This window comes from Streptopelia decaocto (assembly GCF_964273445.1).
Source record: "Streptopelia decaocto genome assembly, chromosome: 4".
Lineage (NCBI taxonomy): Eukaryota > Metazoa > Chordata > Aves > Columbiformes > Columbidae > Streptopelia > Streptopelia decaocto.
The window spans coordinates 31,263,495-31,285,768 of NC_138658.1; the positions used below are offsets into that span (position 1 = coordinate 31,263,495).

At 47.9% G+C, this 22,274-nt stretch overlaps 1 protein-coding gene across 1 annotated transcript; it reads left to right on the forward strand.

The window, feature by feature from the left end:
• Positions 1-332: 332 nt before the first annotated feature.
• On the forward strand, positions 333-21,944 carry PRAG1 (PEAK1 related, kinase-activating pseudokinase 1; the record flags this gene model as incomplete). Its single annotated transcript, XM_082051340.1, has 5 exons — positions 333-689; positions 2,072-3,903; positions 12,563-12,720; positions 16,275-17,002; positions 20,631-21,944. 5 exons carry the CDS (start codon positions 333-335, stop codon positions 21,666-21,668), a joined length of 4,113 nt encoding a protein of 1,370 aa, XP_081907466.1. The 3' UTR covers positions 21,669-21,944.
• Positions 21,945-22,274: the final 330 nt, after the last annotated feature.

Here is a 22,274-nt window from a genome sequence, read left to right on the forward strand (position 1 = left end):
TCCTTTACCCTTGATCTAAACCTTGCACGAGGCTGGTTATACATGCTCATTAAACAGGGAATTAAATCACATAGGAATGCTGCTTGCTTGATGTCTTCTCTATTACAGAGCTATGCTTAGAAGTTGAGGCTTTTTAAGTGACTGTGTGGGCTTTAGCTAAGCTGTGAAAGAAGCCTTGTAAACAATAACCTCTTGTGATGAAGGCAGAGTAAGTGTAATTATCAGCTGTCCTATTAAAAATCTTACCATTTTGGGGCATAACCAAACTAATCAGACAGTGTTGTGCTTTTCCAGATAACTAAGTGATCTTTAAGAGTGGCCCTGGGGACCAAATGCAAAATGAGCAGCGAAGGACGGTGCAGAAGACACAGAGGGCTCTGGGTCTGAGCCACGAGGATTTGAAGATGTCTGCGTGCAGTGACTTTGTGGAACACGTTTGGAAGCCCGGCTCCTGCAAAAACTGCTTCAACCCAAAGAGTTCCCATCAGCTGCAAACACCCCCAGACGTGGGAACTTGTGGCGTGCTCCCGAATGGAGTTAGGACCAAGCCTGAGAGCCCTGCGTCAGAAGACGAAGGTGTAAATACTTCTCCCTTCTCAAAGCCAACAATTGCTGTTAAGCCAACTATGATAAACTCGGATGTTTCTGACGCGTGGGTGGATGTGAATATGAATGCAGATTTGTCACAGGTAATGATTAATCCAGTCAAAGCATGACTTCCCGTTACTTATCTCTCCCTGGGAGTGCTAGGTATATCTGTTAAAACCGTTTCCTTCCCTTTGGTTTCCCTTCTGGTCTTAACTCAGGTTTTTAAGCTGTATATTGGTTTCTCAAAGTATCTTTGGCTGAAGCTGAATGAGATGTTACTCACAGAGCATGTGCAAAGGAGCTTAAAAATACGTTGCTTGTTTAGGAACTTCCGGATTGTAAATGAGGATGCAGGTTAAAGTTATTTTCCTGGGAAGGTATATACTGGAAAGAAATCCTGTCTGATTGCAGCCAGTGCTAACTGGATCCACAGTCTTTGTAGATGAGGAATCACGTGTCCTGCCTTCCTGGCCCAACTGCTTGGGCTCCCAACCTCTGCCAGAGCAGTAGTGCTCTCTGGGTGTAGCACTGCTGCCCGCCTGCAAACTGGCAAGTCCTGGTGGTTTGAGTTGATGGGCAGTTCACTCTTCTCCCCAATGAGTCGATATTGGCACTGTCCCAGCCACATGGAGTGATGCCTGGGCTGCTGTTGCCCTGTCTGTGGCTTAGGTGTGCTCCCATCTCCCACCCTTGAGCCAGAGGAGAGTCAAGGCTCCCCAGCTCTCTTCTTAGCCTCTCATTGCCCCCTCTTGCTTCTCCTCCAGGAATAAAGGGCACACGAGTGCAGGCTGCCAGCATCGGTGGGCTTTGATCTATGCAGGCAGATTTGGCCCTAGGCTGAATTTTGCACTATGGAAGCAGGTTCTGCCACCCTGGGGCTGGGGTTTGCTTCACAGGCACCCTGCCTCTCCCACTCCCTCTCTCACTTGGCAAGCAGGATAGATCTCCTTCAGATGAAGATTTTGAATATCTTTCCCTGCCTGCTCCCCAGTACCTACTGCTGAGTGTAGCCAATCTGCTATCCCAGGATAACCTATGATAGTCCATGTCTATGTTCTGGAGTCACAGGCAGTAGTGTGAAATGAAACAAAAATAAGCAGAGGGAGGACCAAATATTCCTTCCCACTCTGAATCTTTAATTGCACGGTGATTCGCAGACAGGATGATAGGTTGGACAAGTTTCTGGCAGCGAACCCACAGAAAGAGAAAGGAGAATGCCTTATTCCAGTGCATTGCCATTGTTAGTAATGCAAGGATTGCAAATGGTCCAAGAAATAAGACAAGTGCAATTTAAATAGAAAAGATTTGTGGTAGTTATTGCTGGGGTGAGCACAGAGCAAAACAGACCGTGAATGCCAGAGGAATTTTCTGTGGAGCTGGACTTTTTTCTTTTGTTGTATTTTGCTTGTTTGTTCAAAAAAAAAAATCTTTCTTATTGCATATGCACATCCTGACAGAACAATTGTCTCTTTGGCCCATGCAGGTCAGCTGGGGGATGGTTTCTGGCAAACACCTCCTTCTGAAGTCAGGAGATGCACAGCGGATCTGCCTCGACAATTTTGGCAATGGTGGTGTGAGAAAGCCCTTCCTTCACAACCCGCCCAGCGACTGCTTGTCTTGCTGTCCTCCAAACTACTCCATGGTGGGCCTGCGCAGCCTGGAGAGTCGAGTGGAGAGAAATGTCTCCATCCACAGCCTGGTACTTGTAGGTGAGGTGGGCAAGCAGGAGGACAGAGCCAAAGACAAGTTTGTCCTGCCGCATCGGGGCCCCTGCCCTAATGCATCCCCCTTGGGAGACAGAAGCACCATGAACTCCAGCAGAAACCCTTCTTCTCAAGCCAGAGAAGGAGCAGCACTTCCCTCGGAGGGCGACTGTGGTCACCTCTCCTCTGGCTTTGAAAGTGAGGGGGGTGAGTACTGTTTGATCACGGACTGCCGCAGAGAGTGCTCAGCGGCGCGGGAGCCGCGTTGTGCAGAGGGGAAGGTTGCCCGGTGTGAGAAGGAGAGCCCCGCTCCCTGCGGATGGAGGCAGCGGGATGCTCCTGAAATTCCCAGGCCAAGTGGCAGGGCGGTCAAGTTTAGTGAAGAGGAGCAGAGAACTGTGAATGTGGCCTTCTGCATCACAAAAGACCAGGGTGATCCTCTCCCCTGTGCCTCATGTTCAGAGAGGAAAAAGCTGAGTCTCCGTGCTGAGCCTGCTGCCCTTCCTGAGAGCACAGGCAGCAGCAAGACGGCTGCCTTTGCTATATCCCGGGAGGACAAGGACTCTCCTCTTGCTGGAGAGCCCTCTGTCACCAGAGGCCACTGGCCTGAGGGTTCAAGCACCCTTCAGCAGGCTCTGGTGGAGCCGCAGCACTCACGCCTTGCCTCACCTCCCCGCAGTGATCCCATCTATGCTGAGAGCACCAAGAGGAAGAAGATGCAGCTGAAGGCTGTCAGTGGACAGGCAAAAGCAGAGAAGTTGGCCCATGGCACTGGCAAGGATCAAGCTGATGGGGTGTGGAGGGATGGCAGCTGGACTTTGGGTGGTGAGAAGGAATACCAGGACTCCACCAGCCAGGTGGCAGCAAAGATAACTATCATGACAGCGCACACTGAGGATGATCACAAGACAATATTCCTCAGCAGCCCTGACTCGGCGGTGGGAGTTCAGTGGCCATGTATCAGCCCCACCTCCCACCCTGATTTTGGGACTTCATCAGCTGCCATTGAGCCTGGAGAGATTTTTCAAGCATCTGGAAGTGAAAACAGCATACGGTTTCATCTGGCAGCTCCTGCCAAGGCCCCAGTTACTGAGAGTCCAGCCATTCCCCCAAAGATGTCAAAAACCAGCCAGACAGGCAGTGAAGGGAACCATGTGCCCCCAGTGAGCTCCCATGTGGGGAGGTTTGGTGATGACAATAGCCATGACGGAGCTGGTGTTCAGCTGCTGCCAAGGAGCAGTACAGATACAGGCGCCTTTGGAGCATCCCCTTCTCCGTGCGCTCATGTCAACGGGGTCTCTGTGGAGGAGTCCAGCAGAGGCCTGGCAGGCTCGTCCTATGACAGGAGGCAGAAATACTACACTCCAGCGTGGACCAAGCAGTGTCGGATAGAGGAGGAGGAGGAGGAGGAGCAGCAGGAGCTCTTAATTCACCCATGGACAGTGGGAGCTGAGAATGGAAGAGCTGGTGCCAACCTTGTGGATGATGGCCCGATGCTGGAGACCCAGAATGGGATCAGCAAATCATCATCTTTCTCGTTTGATTACCCTAAAGACAAGAGCAATGGCGTGGAGTTTACACCACCACCACCACCTCCGAAAAAGCAGTCCAGGTACAGCCCTCTGTGTGCATGGTGGCTTATTAACTATTTGCAATTGGGGTGTTTGTTGCAGGGACTGATTGACTAGGAGGTGCTTCCTGTTCTTTTTTTTTCTTCCTTTTCTTTTCAACAATGGCCTTTCAGGAGCATGGGAGGTGATTGCATGGCTGAAAAAGTAATTACTTTTTTTACACTGAAAAGCTGTCAGATCTTTGCAAGTCCTTGTTTGAATGCCATGCATACTTGCAAAAGCCCTTCAGGGATGCAAGGTACTGTCTTGGGTCCCAGTATTAAAGTAGAAAACAAGGTCTGTGCCTGAGGTGGCTGGTGTTTCCCATGTCAGCTTCATTCTGTCTCAGCACAGTTCCTTCATGTTGAATAGAAGAGAAAATGTGGGCTCATGAGCTCCTCTCGTAGGTGGATTTGAGCAACTGCACTTGGTGCTAATAGCGAGGGCCTCTGAAATCCTCATTTTGAGTTCGGCTCCAATGTCTTTTTGGTTTTGAGGTTAACTTGTGAAGCTGCAATTTCCCAGGGAGGACTCCTCACCTGCAAAGAGGTAACTGGAGCTTGCCTAATGTGCACTCAGGATGTGCGGGAGCTGTCTGGCTTCAGGTAGCCTTCCCGCTCTCCTGAAGTCAAGTCTGCAGGCAGGGTGACAGCAGGCCCTACAAAACAAATATGAATGAGGGAGAGCTGTCCATTTGGGAAGGAAGTAGCTCTGCTTAAGCAATTAACAATTAAGAAAACAGGCTTCAGATACTTTGATGCTTTGTGTGCATTCAGTATCTGCAGCTGTGTGTATCCAAAAAAAAAAAAAGGGGGGAAAAAATTATAAAATGGAGGAAGAAAAATTTATTTCCTTGCCATGCAGCTAATGGATTAGGTTCTCTGATCATAGTGGGGTTGGATATTTTCACATTCTGTGAGTGTCCTGTATTCACTTTATTGTGTGCACCAGTTTTGTTACCTGGAACTGTGCATTGCACAACAGATGTGACTCCAGCTCCTTGATTTAAAAGTTGAAAGAAGAAGGGATGGGTGTTCAGAGGAGAACTTGCTCTTGGGCTCCATAGTTGAGTTTCTGTGTAGGTATCAGCGACCTTCAGGCTGAGACTGTGGTTGAGTTAGACCATCCTTTTTTTGTTCTCACATTGAATTTTCAGTGTTTTTAGGGCTGGCTAGCCCCAGGAACAAGTGTTTTAAATTGATCAAGAGGTGAAAAAAGTTTGTTTTGAGAGGGAAGGGAGGCTCTAGTTCTTAATGCTGAGCTCCCTGCTATGATGCTACATGATTGCTGCTGTCCGTGGAAAGAAAAGGTCCACAAGCAAGTGAGCACACAGATGAGTTTTATTGCCTTTAAAATCAAAAAGAATGCTAAGATGTACTTTAGCTTTGACCCCATGACCTTTCTTTCATGGCTGCTGCTACTTGGTGTCTCCTGTTAGCCCGTGGTTTTGGATTGTATTTGCCAATATTTGGCAAATGATACTGTTGAGCAATGATCATTTAAGAAACACCAAGCTGCCTGCTGAAAGTCCTCCAGAACCTCATTCCTTTCCCCTGCAGAGGAGAGGTCACAGAGGAGAGGCCAGAAGGGTGGTGGCACTCAAACTCAGCAATATATATCCCAGCAGTATTTTCCACTTGAAGTGCTAGGATCTCTTTCTGCTTATGAAGGAGCAGCCATGCAGAGCCCTTTGTCTGTCTTGGGCTTTCCTGGCAGGGCTTGGAGTCTCCTTTGTGTCTTTGTGAGGGCTGGGAGTCAAGGTGGGGGGCTCCTTGATGTGTCAGGGTGTCTTCTTGGCTGGATGACTTGGATCAGCTGTGCTCCAAGGCAGGAGCATGCCCTGCTCTTGCCCTGCATGTGGAGTTACACTCAGGGGTGTGGAGCATATTCTGCTCCTTGAAGGGTCTGTTTCATGCTCTTGGTGTGAGCAGGATGTGCCCGCTGTACCAGTTGCTTCTGAGTCACCCTGAAAGCATCTGTGTGGTAGAGAAGCCTGAGTGAAAGAGGGCAGGGAAACTGAGGTCAGGGAACAAGTAGCGTCTGTGACTGGGAGCTCTGGCAGAGCCATAAACTCTACCAAGTGGTTGACTAAGGCAGGTGCTGGCATTGCTTTTACCCCTGTGACTGTAGGCCATGTGTTGTGCTACATGTATTTATCTCCTAAAAGCCTCAATGCCTCCAGCTAAGCCTTGGGGCACCTTAACTCAAAGAGCGTGGCCCACCCTCTGGCTACCAAACCCCTGCGCAGCCTGCCCGAGAAGCCATTTGATCAGATGGCAGGTTTTGCAAGCCATGCAAACTCAGCTGGTTGCTTTGTTTGTTTGCTTTGAGGGTGCTCTCGTTTTTGTCTCAAGCATGACTTCTCTGAGCGTGTCGATGCAGGAACCAGGGTGTTGTTACCTCGCATGGCGGTAGGAGGGATGACTACGTGCACAACTGGTTAAAACCACCATAGCGGGATTGTGTTACTCTGGGCAGTCATTGCTTGCAGCTTTGGGTCACGACATGACTCTTACCTGGTGCTGGAGGAACATCTCCTCTGATCTTCCTGAATTGCAGCCAAATGCCTGAAGAAGGTAGGAGGTCTTGCACACAAAGATGACTCTGAGACACTTCTACACTCTTCTAGGCCTGGGCAGTCTGTTGGCGTGTGTTTGTCTGTAATGGAACAACCACCACCAATACTTCTGTTACGCCTACGTAGTCCCCCACAGAGACAGACCTCATCAGCCCAAGATGTTCTCTGGGAGCGTAGCTGCAAAGGCTCCTTTGATGGATGGATGGAGGTGAAACCAGCATAGATCTGGGGGCTGGGGCTTAGCAAATCAGGGTTTATTTCAGCTTCAGGAAAGGTGTGTAACCATCTTTTTTTCCTTCTAGATCTTAAGCTGTAGCAAGATACTTGATTTCATGTTGGAAAATGAATCCTGCCTGTTTGACCTTCATAATTAAACTTAATTTCTTATTTTAAAGGAAACTTGCATGTGCGTTCGAACTAGTTTCAAAGCAGAGAAAGAAAAGAGTCTGTACATTTTGTTCACCTTGATTCTAACAATTAAAAGAAATCAGGTTTTTAGGGGGTAAATTCCTGCTATGCACTGAAGAAACTCTGGTTTGCAGTAAGCTGTCTCTTATGATGGTGGAAGGAGCAATTTTAGTGAGTTTTGAAAGCTGGCACAAGAAGAGGAAAATAATGAATTAGTGCCTATATAAAGCTATGCTGGGCATCTTGTGACTGTTTCATCATACAATCTTATTTTCCTTCTTCTATGAAAGATTATAGATATTTAAGATATGCTCAGTCTGAAACAAAATGGAAAACGAGTTGAATTACAAGAGGAAAGAGGTTGGAAAGGGAAGATGGTGGCTGGTATTCTTCTAGAAGTCAGGAAGGTAGTTGGCTGTGGAAAGGGCTCACCAGGGTTCCCCTGCATTTGTATGTGCAATGATGACTTAAAGGTTCTTTGGTGTGAAATGCTCCTGCGTGGCCTTCAATTTCCTGACAGGAGGGTTGAATCTTTGCTGAAATTTATGTGTCTCTTATGCAGAGGGTCAGGCTAAAAGATCCTAATGGTTCTTCCTAGCCTGCAAAACCTTGACAGTTAATTTATTCCATGTGCCTCCTAAAGAAAGGAAGCAGTGATGCTGTTTTGCATCTTGAGCTGGTTTTGTGATAATTAATGACACCTTCAAAAGGCAGCACCACAGATAGCTTCTGAGATTTGCTGAATGCGCTCGCGTGGGTAACAAAGGTGTTTAGCATGGCATATCTTGACACCTGCCATCTCTGGAAACAGCCAAACCCAGTGAGCTTGAGATGTGCCACATAGCATGTTATGGTGCTGCTGCTGCTGCCTGATGCCAGAGGGAACAGAAAACAAGTGTTACAAAAAAAATGACGATGTTGGGAATTTGATCACCAGGAAAGGAGCCAGGTTTGCTCCTCGCTGGGCAGGTGGTGCTGGCTGGTGGGACTGCTCTGTGTTTCTTGCCCAGAACTGCTCTGAGATGGAGCAGTGCTGCAACTAGAACAGAATATTCCCCTTTTCTTACCATTTCTGAGGCACTCATTTCTCTTTGGACCTTGGTGTCAGGGTGTACCTTGCTGACAAAAGCAGACTGGCTATATGGAGCCACTGTGGCAATTACAAATGTGGGTCCCAAATTTTGATCCTTTTCTCCATGACTGGATGATAGCAGGGACTTGCTGTGTTTAGTCTAGGACAAGCCAGATTTATTATTATTTAAAAAAATAAGTTAAATAATAATAAATAACTCCCCCTCAAAAAAACTCTAGATGAAATCCATTTAAATCCATAATTGATAATTAAATAAGTAAATAAAGCAAATAAGGGAGGGTGTGAATCAAACAGGAGAGAGAATTGCACTCCAGGATAGGGAGGTAATGCACTTTTTGGATTCCCGCTGTGTTTTTGTTTGAAACTAATCAGAAATTTCTCATGCTGCTTTTGCCAGTGGATCATTTTTAAAAGGTTTTGTTTTATCAGCCAATCTTTTAGGAGAGATTGTTTCTTTTAAAATGAAAGCCATTTGCTTTTCTGTTTCCTATCTTACCACTTAAAAAAGCGCAGAGTTGGAAATTGAAATGAGATTTGTTGTCCTCTTCACCACATGGGAGCATTTAATTTTTGACCCATTTACCATCTTAATTCTGCACCCCATCTGAATTTCCCCTTGCATCTCCTGATTCCAAACCCTTGCTTCAGCTTAACATGTGCTACATGAAACGTTTCTGTACAGGGAGGAGAGGTGAGTTCCTCTGGACAGAGCTAGAAGCATTTAAAAATCCTCTCTTTCCCTCACCTCAATTTTGCTTTCCCCACCTTTGCCAGCTGGTAGCAGAGGGATAAGTACAAAACCAAGCCCCAAGTGCTGTAAGCCCTGTATGCTGGTTTTTAACCACCCTGTGCACCCAGGGGAAGATGTTGGAAGAAACAGCAGTGGAGGGAGGAGGAAGATATAATTATTCATGTTTCATGATAGACAAGCATATGGTACAACGGTACTTCCTCTTGTGAAATAATTATGACCAGCCATGTGTTGTGTTTGATGCTGTAATGTAGTCTGGCTCTTCTCTCTGCCATACGCTAGTTTCAGTATTTTATTTTTAGAGGGGGTGTCCTGTTGCTGTTATCAACAGCCTTATCCTGGCATGTGGTTTGTGTGTATTCTCTGCTTCCTTCCCCAGTTGCATGATTTATAAAGCTCATCATCTCCATTATCTGTCCAAGCCCTGTCACCTGTGCTGAGAGGAAGCCAACCCCTCCTGCTGGCACAGCAAGGCTGGGAAACCCCTGTGATGGGGCTGCAGAGCGGGTGCTCCTTGTGATGGGGCCTCTGCTACTGACAACAGGCTGCACGCATGATGACCACTGGAAAGGGGCAAGTGTGAGCCTCGCAGCTCTTGCATCTGAGTGGCCTTCCCCCCCTCTCAGCCTCCCTGCCCCTTACACTTTTGGAATGTAGCCAGATGCACGTGCCAAATCTCAGGCAGGGAATTCAAGCCAAAGGCATGCCTGGAGTCCAAGGGATCCTAGGGGTGATATCCCAAGGCACATGTGTCCGCTGCGGTGAGGGAAGCGATGCTTTGGTGCTCGTCTCCACTCTCTCTGAGCAGTGCAAAGTGCTCAGCCAGTGATGCTGGAGTCCCACAGCAGTGTCAGGTGGGACACCGAACTGTTAAGAACTGTGAAATTAAAAACAAGTCTACCATTCAAATATGAATCAATGGCAAGACAAAGAATGCCCTGGCTGGAGATGCAATGTGGGGCATTTGCAATGTTATGGAACTCCAAACTAGGGTTGTTGTTTCTTTGTTTGTTTTATTGTGTGTGTGCTTGTTTGTTTGTTTGTTTTAACACAAGACTACTGTTTTCAACTTTGACTTGTTCTAGGCAGGATTGTGGGAATTGTGCAGAGAGCCAGCTGGATGAAATTGTTTAGGGTGGGAAAGCGGGGGAATAGTCAACAGGAAGGGTAGCTTGAATATCTCAGTGTGTTGCACAGAGAGTGTTGAGTGATTGCAGTGTATTTAAAGTTGCCCAAATAATTTGCAGAGCTGTAAATCCCGTCTTTTTAGGTTATTAGATTGGGAGACTGACTTTCGTGACCTGTTCTTTAGGCACTGGCACATGGGGAGCCTCTGGTGCTGCTCTTGAAGTTGTCATTTACGTTTAAGGTGCTGAGCACAGATTTTTGAAATTGGGGAGAATTAACCACTACTACATCTCTCTGAAGGGGACTGAAGCCTGCAGATGTTAGCCAGCCAGTGGGGGGGGAATTCCAGTGATTTCTTCAGGTTTAAAATGGGTTGATGCTCTTTATTTCCAATATCCTTTGGTGACAAGGGGGAGATGGAGAACAGTGACCTGTGTCCTTGCAGTCATGCATGGTGGAAGGAACACCAGCAAACCTGAGGGAGTTCAGGTCAGCTGTAAATCAGGATTCCCACAGGCTGTTGCAGCAATTGAGTCGTTCAGCTCTTGGGGTGGAATTTTACTGAAATGGGGGAGTTTGGCCCTAGCAAACGTTTTCAGTAATTCTTTGGTATAGTGGGTGCTATTTTAATCTGTGCAGGCTGCAGCCTGGGCTTCAAGCAGCTCATAGGAAAGAGAGAGATGTAAAGCAGAGAGGGTGATGTAAAGCGGAGGTATTTCCAGGCAGTATTAGCTGGCCCGGCTGTAACATCTGAAACAAGAGCAGGATGTCGTTTAAGCAGCAAACAATTTCTATTTCGGTGTGCCTATTCAGGAACTGCATTTTACATAAGTCACGGCAGTACGGGGAGAGAGGAAATGGGGCTCTCTGTACATCTGACTTCACTGTGCCGCTGAGCTCGGCAGCCACGGCAGCCGGCTGCGTTCTGGCAGACTCGGCGTTACACCCAGGTTGCTTGGAGGAATAGGTGTGTCTGCGTGGGGTGGACCTTGGACCTCGCCGAGCAAAGTCCCATCTCTCTCTGAGTGCGGGAATGGTAAGGCAGCTCTGCGGATTTGTATTTAAGCGATGGGAAGGAAGCTGAAATGCACCGACTTTTCTTGGGGGTGGGGGAGGCAGGGGAGGAATGTGTTAGAAAACCTCTCATCTGTGTAAATTGAGCCAGCTCTCTTGCAAAATCTTTTCTTATGGATTCAAACGCTTCCTTGATTCTTGCCAGGTCAGGCAGCACACTGGCATGGGTGTGCATCCGTGCCTCTTTGTCCCTCAAACTACTAAACGTTAAGTGTCTGAAAAAGTTGTAGGATAAAGATATACCTTTATCATAAAAAAAAAAAAAAAAGAAAAAAAAAAAGAAAAAGTAATTCAGTCCAGTTGGTTACTTTCGACAGCCTTAATCATAATGGAGCTAAAAGCCTCAATGTGTCTCTCACACTCTATTTTTTAACTGTGACTTGTGTGGTGAAGTTTTGTCAATCGTCTCCAAGAGGGCTGCCGTGGTGAATTCATCACTGGTGCAAGACCAGTGTCTCTGCTGAGCTATACCTGAGGTGGTTTTTAGAGCTGTATTTTCATCAGCCCCTGAGTATTTTTAGACCAAGGCTGCTGAGGCAAATGAGGAAGTCTGGCAGAAGTTTCTTCCGGGCTTCTCATACACTCTGCTCTCCATGTGGTGGTGTGGACACAAGAACACAAGAGTAAGTGATTTGTCTGGATGGGGAGCTAAACATTTCTCAGTCTTCAAATAAAAATTGCTCATGGCTTCTGCTGTGCTTGAGGGTTTTGGAAGAGGAGGGATCCTGTGTGCATGAACAGGGTGCCACGAGAAAACGGTCGTGCACGTCTTTTGTTTGTCTTTCTCAGCAGCCATTCAGCCATCTGATTAGAAAGCACTGGATACCTTCCGGCAAGATAGCTGGTGGAAGTCCTTTTTCTTTTTTACAAGTCTGCCACTAACGTTTTCACATTCCTAATCAACAACACGTTGAATTTTGTCAGCAGATTGGCAGTTTTACTTAAAAAATATTTACAAATAACCTTCATTTGCTGGTCAATAGAGGGTCTGAATGGTACCAAACCTAGGAGTGTTTGCGCTCTGATGTGTTGCCTGATTTCAACAGTTTCTGCTGTTTTCCAAGGAGCAAAAAATGAAGAAAATGCAGGGGAAATTACTTATCTTAGTAAAAAGTCCTGCTTGCCTACAACTGATCACTTAAACTGTGACCTGACAGGTTGTAAGCCCAGTTTATGGTTTTATTAATTTATTTATTTAGATGGAAGCTGCATGGAGAACTGTAGGTCTTACATTAAAAGTTGCATGGTAGTCCCTGAGTTCGGGAGACACTTGTTTTCTGCAGAGGCAGAAGATGCCAGTTGTTAGTGGTGCACTGAGGAGACAACAGCTGCTAGGGACAGACTCATCTCCCACTTATGCCTCCACCATGAAGGAACTGGGTTCTGACACCCAGCCTCAACCTGCCCTTCTGTAAAATGGGAGGAGTGATGCCACTCCCTTCCCTTGAGAACTTCACTGAAGGCAAACAGTGGTGGGTCCCCACTTCCCAGTGGTGGCATGATAAAGGGCTGCACAGTGTCTGGGTGTGCAGGGATCAAGCTAAGGCTGCTCTCGGCTTGAGTCTCCATGCACAAGTGCACACAGGGTATCTTTTGCCATCTGTCTCTTGACTCTTTCTCTCTCTCTAGGCACGCTCTGAAGATGAACCCGAATAACGCTGAGCTGGAGAGGGTCAGCAACAGCTCTGCCGAGAGCCTTAGCCCACCTTTCAGGACCGTCCACGTCAGCTTCACAGCTGGTTCCAGTGACAGCCTCGACTCGGACACGCAGACTGGCAGTGATGGCCGTAAGTGACCGTCAGGTGTGGGAGAGGTAGTGCTGGACCTGAGGTAGTAGAGGTAGTGTTGGACCTAACTCCTGAGAAAGGAGTTACCTCTATCCTGAGTCCCATTGCTGGGAACGCATGTTCAGAGCAGGGATCATGAGAATCCCATCACCTAGTTCCCCCAGCAACCCTTCGTCTTTCTACTTTTCCTATCATTCTGCTTCTTGATGCACTTAAGAAGAATATCACAGAATCAGGCCAACATCATGGGCTTTTTCCTCTTTAATTTGGCAAATGCCAAAATCATTAATCCAGTGGCTCTCCTCTTGTCTGGATAAAACCTCCATCATAAAGCAATTGTACTTACCCTGCTTGTGCCTCATGCATTGCAAGAGGTCACAAGTAGCCCTGCCACAGAAAGTCCTCCACAGATTTGAGGATTACCAGAAAGGCTCTTCTGCTAGAGGTGTTCTCTCCCTCTCATTGTGTTCCCAGTTATTTCTTGAAGAGGAAAAAAATCTGCCTGCACTCGTTTAACTGAGCTTAAAAAATACTTACTATGAAGTCACTTCTCTCATCAGTGCGTAACTTAGACATGCGCTAACGTGTTCAACAGCTCAGAAAGTATTTCCTTTGCAAAAGCAGCCTTCATGTAGTGGAAGTTCTGTCTTTCCAAGAGCAACAACGTTCAGCAATAAAATTAAGAGCCAGAGCTCTGGAAACTCCATTTTTCCACCACTAACTTGGAGTCTGAGAGTGACACCATGCCAGGAAATTGTAGAGGGGGAAAAAAACCTCACAGATCTTGGAACTTTACTTGCTGGGCACAGAAGCAATTTGCTGTCGAAATGACATGGGACAAGAGGATTGCCTCTGCTAACAGTAGCAACTGTTTCAGCCCATCTCAGGAAAGCTGAGTTTTTAGATGAATAACCCAAATGTAGTTTCTCTTGCTGATGCAAGCAAGAAGCTATGCAGTCAATCACAGTGGGGTGAGCTCACATTAATTGGCTATGCTGTCACATGTTAAAATATGAAGGAGAGGAAGCTTTTAAGCCCTTGACATGCAGAAGGGCTCTACACTGAAGGTGCAGAGAACCGTTAAGCAAGTTGTGAAAGGGTTTCATTTGTTAACTTGTGCTTGGGGCAGAGCCCAGCAGCACGTAAAAGGTAAGAGCAGTTTGGCACATGTGGGCTAGGCGTGCAGACTGGTTGCCAAAGCTTCCAGTGCTGACGTTTGTTCTGTAAGACTCTGTCTGTCAAGTAAATCTTGCCTCTTGAAATGGGGATTCAGCTGCGTGTCCTGGCAGAGGTGCCTCTGTTAAGTTGCATTTGGGCTGCATGCCGAAGAATTTCTCTTGGCTGTATCCTCTGTCAAAGCCCCTTGGACAGGAGCAGCGAGAGGTGCCGCACTGAACCATCCCTGCCTGTGGCTTTTGACAGTGTTTTAACAGACGGGATCTTTCCTGTGGACCAGGCAGGTTATGATGCAGATGTCTGGGTTTTTGCTAAAGCTTGGGTCATCTCTTGTTGAGCCATGGTTTCCATGGTTAGTTAACTATGCAGCTGGAGAGCAGCTGAAACTGGAGAGCAGTCAATTGCTCAGTGACTGGGTGTCCAATGTGAGTAGACACCTGGGGCAAGGGTCCAACAGGAGTCAGATAGCTCAGCACCCCAGAACTAGGGCAAAAAGAAACGTGCCGATTCACAACATTTCCTACAGAGCTGTTTCTGAGGATGTTATCAGAGATGGGGTGGCAAAACTGCCTTGAATGGAAAGTTCATCTTCAGTAGGAGCCAAAATCAGTGCTGCTCATTCCTGGGGTGTCTCAACACTGTTGCTTGGGGTGGGGTGTATTACAACAGGAGCATACAGGCAGCCTTGGCAGGGGAGGTGACTAACGAAAATTGATGTCATGCTACCAAACGCTGGTGGGGAGAGATAGGGACAGACTGTGTCAGTATCCACTCTGGTAGCTGAGAACTAGGGGACCTGCCCCACCTCATGTGGTCTCAGGCGGTGAGCAGCTAACAGGGATTGCTGCTCTGGCACAGCTGGTATGGCTGTGAGCTACATGTGACACTGCACAGACACGCCAGGACAGGCTGGGAGCTCGGGGATCCTAGCCCCTGCACTTGGAGGTGGTACATGAGAGCTGGTGAGTCACTTGGGCTGTGACTTGTGACTGAGAAAAGCGCCTGCTGCAGGGTGATATCAAACTGCCCCAGGGCATTCCTGCAGGGCAAGCAGAAAGCCACTGTGAGGAAGTGCCTTCTGGCAGCTGAACCTTCTCACCGGCAGCCTTGTGAGAAGGAGGGGTGACATGCTACCACTCTAAAGCTTTGGAAGCTGTGTTCAAAGAAAGCAATAGATCCCGCTGTCTGTTGGACTTGCATGGAGCAGAAACCCCACCATGCACCTTTCAAAGCCTACACTTGTACGCTAGGTGTTAGCAGAGCTCGAGTTTATCAGGCATCCAGCCTGTCCTTCAAGTGATGTAGAATATTCTCTGAAATAATTGTCTCTTCTTTTAATTTTCCCTGCAGACCTCTCCACTCCACATTCATTCTGTCTCCATAACCTGAAATTATTGCTCTTTATTTCAATGTCAAATCTTTTTTTTTTTTTCCCCTTCTTCCCCTTCTTCCATGACATGCAACTGGATTACCTGTCTGCAGTCTGGCCTGGGTAGGAAAACAGCTGCTACAGCTGCCTGAAATTAGCCAGCTATCCAAATCCTCTGAGCAAAGAGCTCTGTCAATAAGGTGGGGGACAGGCAGTGGCTTCTGGGGAGGCCAGATTTTTTTCAGGAGGATGGAAATTGCCAAAATCCCAGGCCTTGCCCCATGATCCTTACCCAATGTGAGGCAGAGAGATAAGTTCAGTACACCTCTTGGGCTACTCTGGTCACACTTGAACTGGGGCTATGTAGTGTGAGTCATTCCTTATCACGCCATGCTGCTGAAGCACTGGGTGGCAGTTCCCAGGGGAAACGGGCTTTGTTTAAGAGATTGTCCTCATATCCCTGAGTGCTTCGTTCTTACCTCTTAGTGCATGACACCACAGCTTAAATATTTACCCGCTACTAGCTTTTTACTACTGTGTATGCAGTTTGTAGGGGAGTGGTTTTGTGGGGAGCATTTCTCTAGAAGTCGGGTTGCAGCCTGCTTTGCAAACCTGCTGCATTAAACTGGATTAAATCCCTAATCACTTCCGTGAAGGTTTGCAGAGATGAGGACTGTGTGATTGGTTTTGATGTAACCTGGCTTGCTGCTCTGTTCCCTGGGGAGGTGGCCTATCGGGGTGGCACGGACATAGAATCATAGAATAGTTTGGGTTGGAAGTGACCTTTAAAGGTCGTCTAGTCCAATCCTCCTGCAACAAGCAGGGACACCTCCAACTAGATCAAGTTACTCAGAGCCCCATCCAGCCTGGCCTTGAATGTTTCTATGGAGGGGGCATCTACCACCTTTCTGGGCAACCTGTGCCAGTATTTTACCACATGGAGAAGGACCTGCGCTCTCAGGCTGCAAGGACCACTCATGGCATCTCCTTGTGTGTTGCTGTCTCCCAGGGCACTCGTCTGAGCCGAATCACTCGCCTCCTCCAGCTGAGAGCCAAATGTTTCCCCCTGTCCCTTTCCTTCCTGCCTCTGGAGAGGATGGTCCCGCCTCTGCCCCCAGCTGCCCGCCCCCTCTGCCCCAGAAGAAGACAGTCAGCAGAACTGTGTCCTCCCCAGATGGCTTTTTTGGGGGACAGGCATCTTCAGGTGCTGCCAGCCCCAGGCTGAATGTCAGCCACTCAGAAAGCAATGTTTGCCGCCAAGAGGAGCCTCCCTTCAGCCACTCAGCCAGCCTGGGGGGCCACCCCGGAGCTTTCTCCTCCTCCGAGTCCCTGGAGAAAGGCTCCAAAGGAAACAGCTACTGGGGCTCAGCCGCTGGTAAGAGCACAAGGGCTTGTGTTCCTAGCAGAAACCTCCAGTCCCTTTCAAACTCACAGCTCAGTGTGTCCAGCCAGGTGTCATCAGGCTCCAGCCTCCAGCTCCACAACCTCCTGAGCAATATTGACAGCAAGGAGGGGGTATACACCAAGCTGGGGGCCCTCTATGCTGAGTCCTTGCGCCGCCTGGTTGCCAAATGTGAGGACTGCTTCATGCGGGAACAGAAGAATGAGCTGCACTTCAGCGAGAACAACTGGTCACTCTTCAAGCTGGCGTGCAACAAGCCCTGCTGCGATTCGGGGGATGCAATATATTACTGTGCCACCTGCTCCAAGGACCCTTCTACCACCTATGCTGTGAAGGTAAGCCCATGCCCAGGAGGTACCCAGGCTTCTCATAGAAACATAGAATTGTTTGGCTTGGAAGGGACCTTCAAAGCTCATCTAGTCCAACCCCTCTGCAATAAGCAAGGACATCTTCAACCAGATCAGGTTGCTCAGATCCCCATCCAGCCTGGCCTTGAATGTTTCCAGGAATGGAGCATCTACCGCCTCTTTGGGCAACCTGAACCTTATCTCCATCTTCCAGTTGAGAGGAAGAGGCAAAGAGCTGCAAGGTCCAAGGCTGTGTGGGGTTCTGTAGCTGAGCTGGGATTGAACCTTTGAGCCTCTTTCTTCCCCTTTCTGGTGTATGGGTTTGAATGAGAGAGTGGGAAGCAGAGTTAATGGTACACCTTTCAGAAGCACCATCAGCACACAATGGCCTGTTTTCTCTGCTTGTCTTTCTCACTGGTGAAGTTTGGCAAGCAAAAACCCTTCCAAAATTGCCATTTTTCCCCTGCCCCTTGTAAAGGTTAATTTAGAGAAGTAGTTTCTGTTGTAACAAATGCCAGTCAGATGCTTATTGCTGCAGACTAGTAGGGTCTGCAACCCAACCAGTTTATCTCTAAAAAGTATTTGTGCAAATACTGTGTTGTAAACTTAAAGGCATTTGCCTCTGATGACACAAGCTGATGAAAGGCTGTTCAAAAGACAGCGTTTTTGCCTCTGCTTGCCTTTTAAGTGTAAGGTCTGACCCAGAAACCATGTGAGTGCTTATATCGTATTGAAACCACAGGCATTGTTAAGATATTGCAGGTCTCTATTAAACAATGTGAGGCTGACCTATACATAGCGTTAAGGTCAGGTCTGGAATTTTTTCCTGTAATTCTATGGAATCCATGTTTGAAATGGAAACTTGAGGTGCTATAGTTCAGCTCTTTGAAACCTGGGTAAGTAAGCTTATCCAACACATTTCATGCACATCCCATGGATTTGGGATTCTTCGCCCATGTTACTACTTGAATACAGAGCCTTTGATTTCTATTCTGACTTAACCCTAGGGCATCTCATTGCTGCTTATTCTTCAGCTTGTTTTCAAAATCTAAAGTAATTCCCAAAAGAACACTGTCAGAGATGCATTAAGCAAGAAAAAAAAAAAATCTTTGCTGAATAGTTTCCACCATTATGAACCCCAAGGGGATGCTTAGTTACGTGGCAGCTTTAAAGCCAGTTGATATTCTAAAGGAAGTACAGCCAACCCAACAGGGGGGCTGTAAATAGCCAGAATGGAGTTAGATGGGATCTTCTATCAATACCCCTAGTCCAGCACTCAGAGCAGCAGCTTCTCTTGCCTTTTATACCTAAACAAGTCTTAACTTTCCTCAGGAAACCCAAGAACTTCATGGTGACCTGCTGTGCTGCTTTTTAATCTGTGGTTCCCAGTGACATGCGCACACCTTTGCTCTTGCCCGCCATGTTAGGTGGGGTTCAGAGGCTCACCACTATGGCTGAGGTGTGTGAATTCTTGTCCAGGCACAAACAGACATTTCAATCTGTTAACGGGACTGCCTTTGTGTCCCTGCATGTGATGTGGTCTTACTTTGTGCCCTTAGTGTGCTGCAGAGCACCTTAACAAAGCCAAAAACACTCTGATAGGGCCATACTCTGCGCCGGCGTAAAGTCAAGTCATGTACATGTTTACACATGTGCACACGTATACCTCCTGCAGTGTTCCTGCGTGCCATCTCCCTTTTGGTAGCCAAAATAGAGAATCATGAAGCTTTACAACTGTCTGACTCCTAGCTCTGCCTCCTGGCTTCTGGTACAGATTTTCTGACATGAAAGAGATTATGGAGTTGTAGTTACATTTAGACTTGGAGAGCTCTAAATGAGCACACAATATGACTTGAGCCAAGTAGCCTGCTAAGCAGCAGGAGCCAGAGTTTGGGCTGTGCACAGGCAGACACGGTTATGGATAAAACAGTTAGAATGAGCCAGGGTTACATGAAATAGCTTTAGAGGAATTAAGCCAAGATATGCTCCATGCCTCGGCTTCTTTCTCCGCTTAAGGATGCATGACTAAGTCAGGTCCAGGCTCCTACTTGGAGCTTGCTGCATGGAGGATGCCTCTGGTGCAGCCAAAGTCACGAGGAATGGCTGGCCACGAAAGATCTCCCCATCTTTGGTTGCAGTTATTCTTCCAGAGACTCCTCTCTTTCAGGAGTTTCTCCCCTTTTTCTAAGCCTTACACATCTTTGCTATGTGGGGAGGAACAAGCAGGCTTGTTCAGTAGAGGGCTGGAAGGTCTTTGCCACCTTTGGGGACCTTCTGTGTCTTCCTGCAGCCCGCTGTGTTAATCTGCAGTCTGCCTAGTTCTCCAAAGCTTGTCTTCCCACAAAATAATCATGCGTCCATAGCAGAGTATTTTTGTTTAGAACAGAAAGGACAATAAGAATGTAAAATGCCCCATCTCCACAGTATGATCTCATCTGAGTGAATTACCTGCAAATGCCTAGATTCAGACCCTTGCTAGAGGAATACAAAAGCAGCCCACTTCTCCAACTCCTCTCTCTTCTTGCATTTATTTTAACTCGGAGGCAAAATTGATTTCTTGTCTGATTTTGCACGCATGCTGTGACTGGCAGTGGCATGCTTCAGGGTTTGAAACCTTTTATGCTGAGTTTCAGCCTGTTGCTGATTCCTGTGGGTGAGATATAAATACATCACTAAATAAAAGAAAAAAAATTGTATAATAGAAATGCCAGAAGGCCCCATAAGCTAATGGATACTCCTATAATAAACCTGGCTTTGAGTTTGTTTAGTCTTTAATGCAGTCATAAAGCTAAAATACAGAACAAAATGAAATAAAAGTCATGTGGGTTTAAGAGAATCCAGATTATAAAATACTTTTCCCCCTCAAGTTTGCTGCCCTCTCACTGATTTGTAAGCCTGTTGTCAGCTCCTACTTTCTCTCTGGTATTTTTTCCCTGTGCTGATGAGTACATTAGCCATTGGTCAGGGATTTGAGAGTAGTTGCTGAAACAACGAAGCCAAGTGGTTGGGGAGGATGTGAAAGTGGCTCCAGGGCTTAGGACCAGACAAGGGCTAGGTGAGAACAAAGTGCTGGCAGTCTCTGTCCACCCCTTGCTCCAGACAGGGCCACCCTCACAGCATGTCATGTCGCAAGGGGCCTCATTCAGGCAAGTGTTAACCATCTCCAGAGATGGCGGCAGCACATCTTCTGCCACTGTCTCTACTTTTCCCTCTGCAAAATGTCCCCTGGGTTGCAGGGGGGAATCTCGATGACATCCATGATGTAAAAGCTGTGTCACTTCTGTTGGCAATGAAACAAAATCTCTGGAAGTTACTCGTGGGAGGGCTATCTTCTTCCTCCCCTCCTGCAAATACTGGGCCTTGCCTGGCAAAGGAAGCGTGCCCAGAGATGCAACCCGGGCATCTGGTTGCTAAGGTTGGGTTGTTGCAGTGAGAAAATGATCCTCAAACCAGGAGATACTTTAAAGTACTAAAGAGACCAATGTGCACCCTGCTTCTACTGATGTCTCCCTTAGCATCTGCAAATCTCAGCTTAGGAACCTACCTCCAAACAACTTGTCTCTGCCCTGTCTCTGTCACTGACTGATGAGACTTTTCCTTTGGTCTCTCCTCACAGATTTGTAAAACCCAGGAGTCCAAGGTGGCTGCTTCATACTGCAGCCCTGCAGTGCCAGTCCACTTCAACATCCAGCAGGACTGTGGGCATTTTGTGGCCTCTGTCCCCTCCAGCATGCTGCTGGCCCCAGACGTGGGGAAAAGCATGCCTGGGGATGGCTTCCATCCCTCCCGCACTGCCAGCGAGCATGACTGCGTGGTGGTCATTACCCGGGAGGTGCCAAGCCAGACCACTGCTGACTTTGTGAGGGACTCAGTGATGTTGCACCAAGCCAAGCCTGAGCTGTATGAGCGCCGTGTTTGCTTCTTGCTCCTCCAGCTCTGCAATGGCCTGGAGCATCTCAAAGAGCATGGTATCATCCATCGTGACCTGTGTCTGGAGAACCTCCTGCTTGTCCCCTGCAAGCCCCCCATGAGCTGTGTGAAAGCCAAAGATGACAAACACTTACCCCGCCTCATCATTAGCAATTTTTTGAAGGCCAAACAGAAGCCAGGAACTGGAGACTCCAAACTGAAGAAGAGTCAAGCCCGACTGGCCCCAGAGATTGTGTCGGCTTCTCAGTACAAGAAGTTTGACGAGTTTCAGACTGGTATTCTCATCTATGAGCTGCTGCACCAGCCCAACCCCTTCGAGGAGAAGGTGCACCTCAGGGGACAGGAGTACAGCCCTGAGGACCTCCCTGCTCTGCCCACCCTGTCCATCTACTCCCGGGGGCTCCAGCAGCTGGCTCACCTGCTGCTGGAAGCAGATCCCATCAAGCGTGTGCGAATCACCGAGGCCAAGCGGATGCTGCAGTGTCTGCTTTGGGGTCCCCGGAAAGACCTCACCGAGCAGCCCCTCAGCCAGGAGGAAGCCCTGCGCCAGGTGCTGCAGAACTGGGTGGACATGAAGCGTGCACTGCTCATGATGAAGTTTGCTGAGAGGGCTGTGGACATGGAGCGGAGCATTGAACTGGAGGACTGGCTGTGCTGCCAGTACTTGGCGTCTGCTGAGCCAGCCTCCCTGTTGCACACACTGAAATTGCTGCAGCTGCTCTGACCTTGGCTGCATCTCGGAGGCAGCTGAGGGCTCCTTGTGGTTGAATGTACTCAGCCCCTTTACAGGCGAGAGGCTTGAATCTCATGTTCAGCTCCTGCCCCGCACTCCCACCAGAATGCACAAGACGCATTTAGTACTCAGCACTGTTAATTTGGGAGCAGGCAAAACTGGGAACCTACCCCAATTTGGGGGATGTTTGGTTTTGTTTTTTTTTTTTAATTTGGTATGGTAAGTCTATGGACTAATAAACAACCGCTTGCGTGTGTGCATGTTTCTAATGAACACAATGTACTTGAGTTGATTTCTGTGCCTGTGGGACAGCCCTTTGATCCCTACCCCTCCTAAAGCATCAGAATTTCTATGCCAAGGAGCACCACTGCTCTCCAGAGCAGGCAGCGGGGACGAACGGTTGGCTGCTTCTCCTGGGGAGCAGAAGCAATCCACATAATGTTCCTTTGCAAGGGAGAACCAAGAAGGGATTTCAAATTCACATCTTCTGTGGGTTTTGGCATCCATTTTTTTTCTCACTTTAAACCCAAAAAATACTGCTTGTTTCTGCATATCGGCTGTATTTTCCACTGAAGGCAACTCTATCGGCTGCCTATT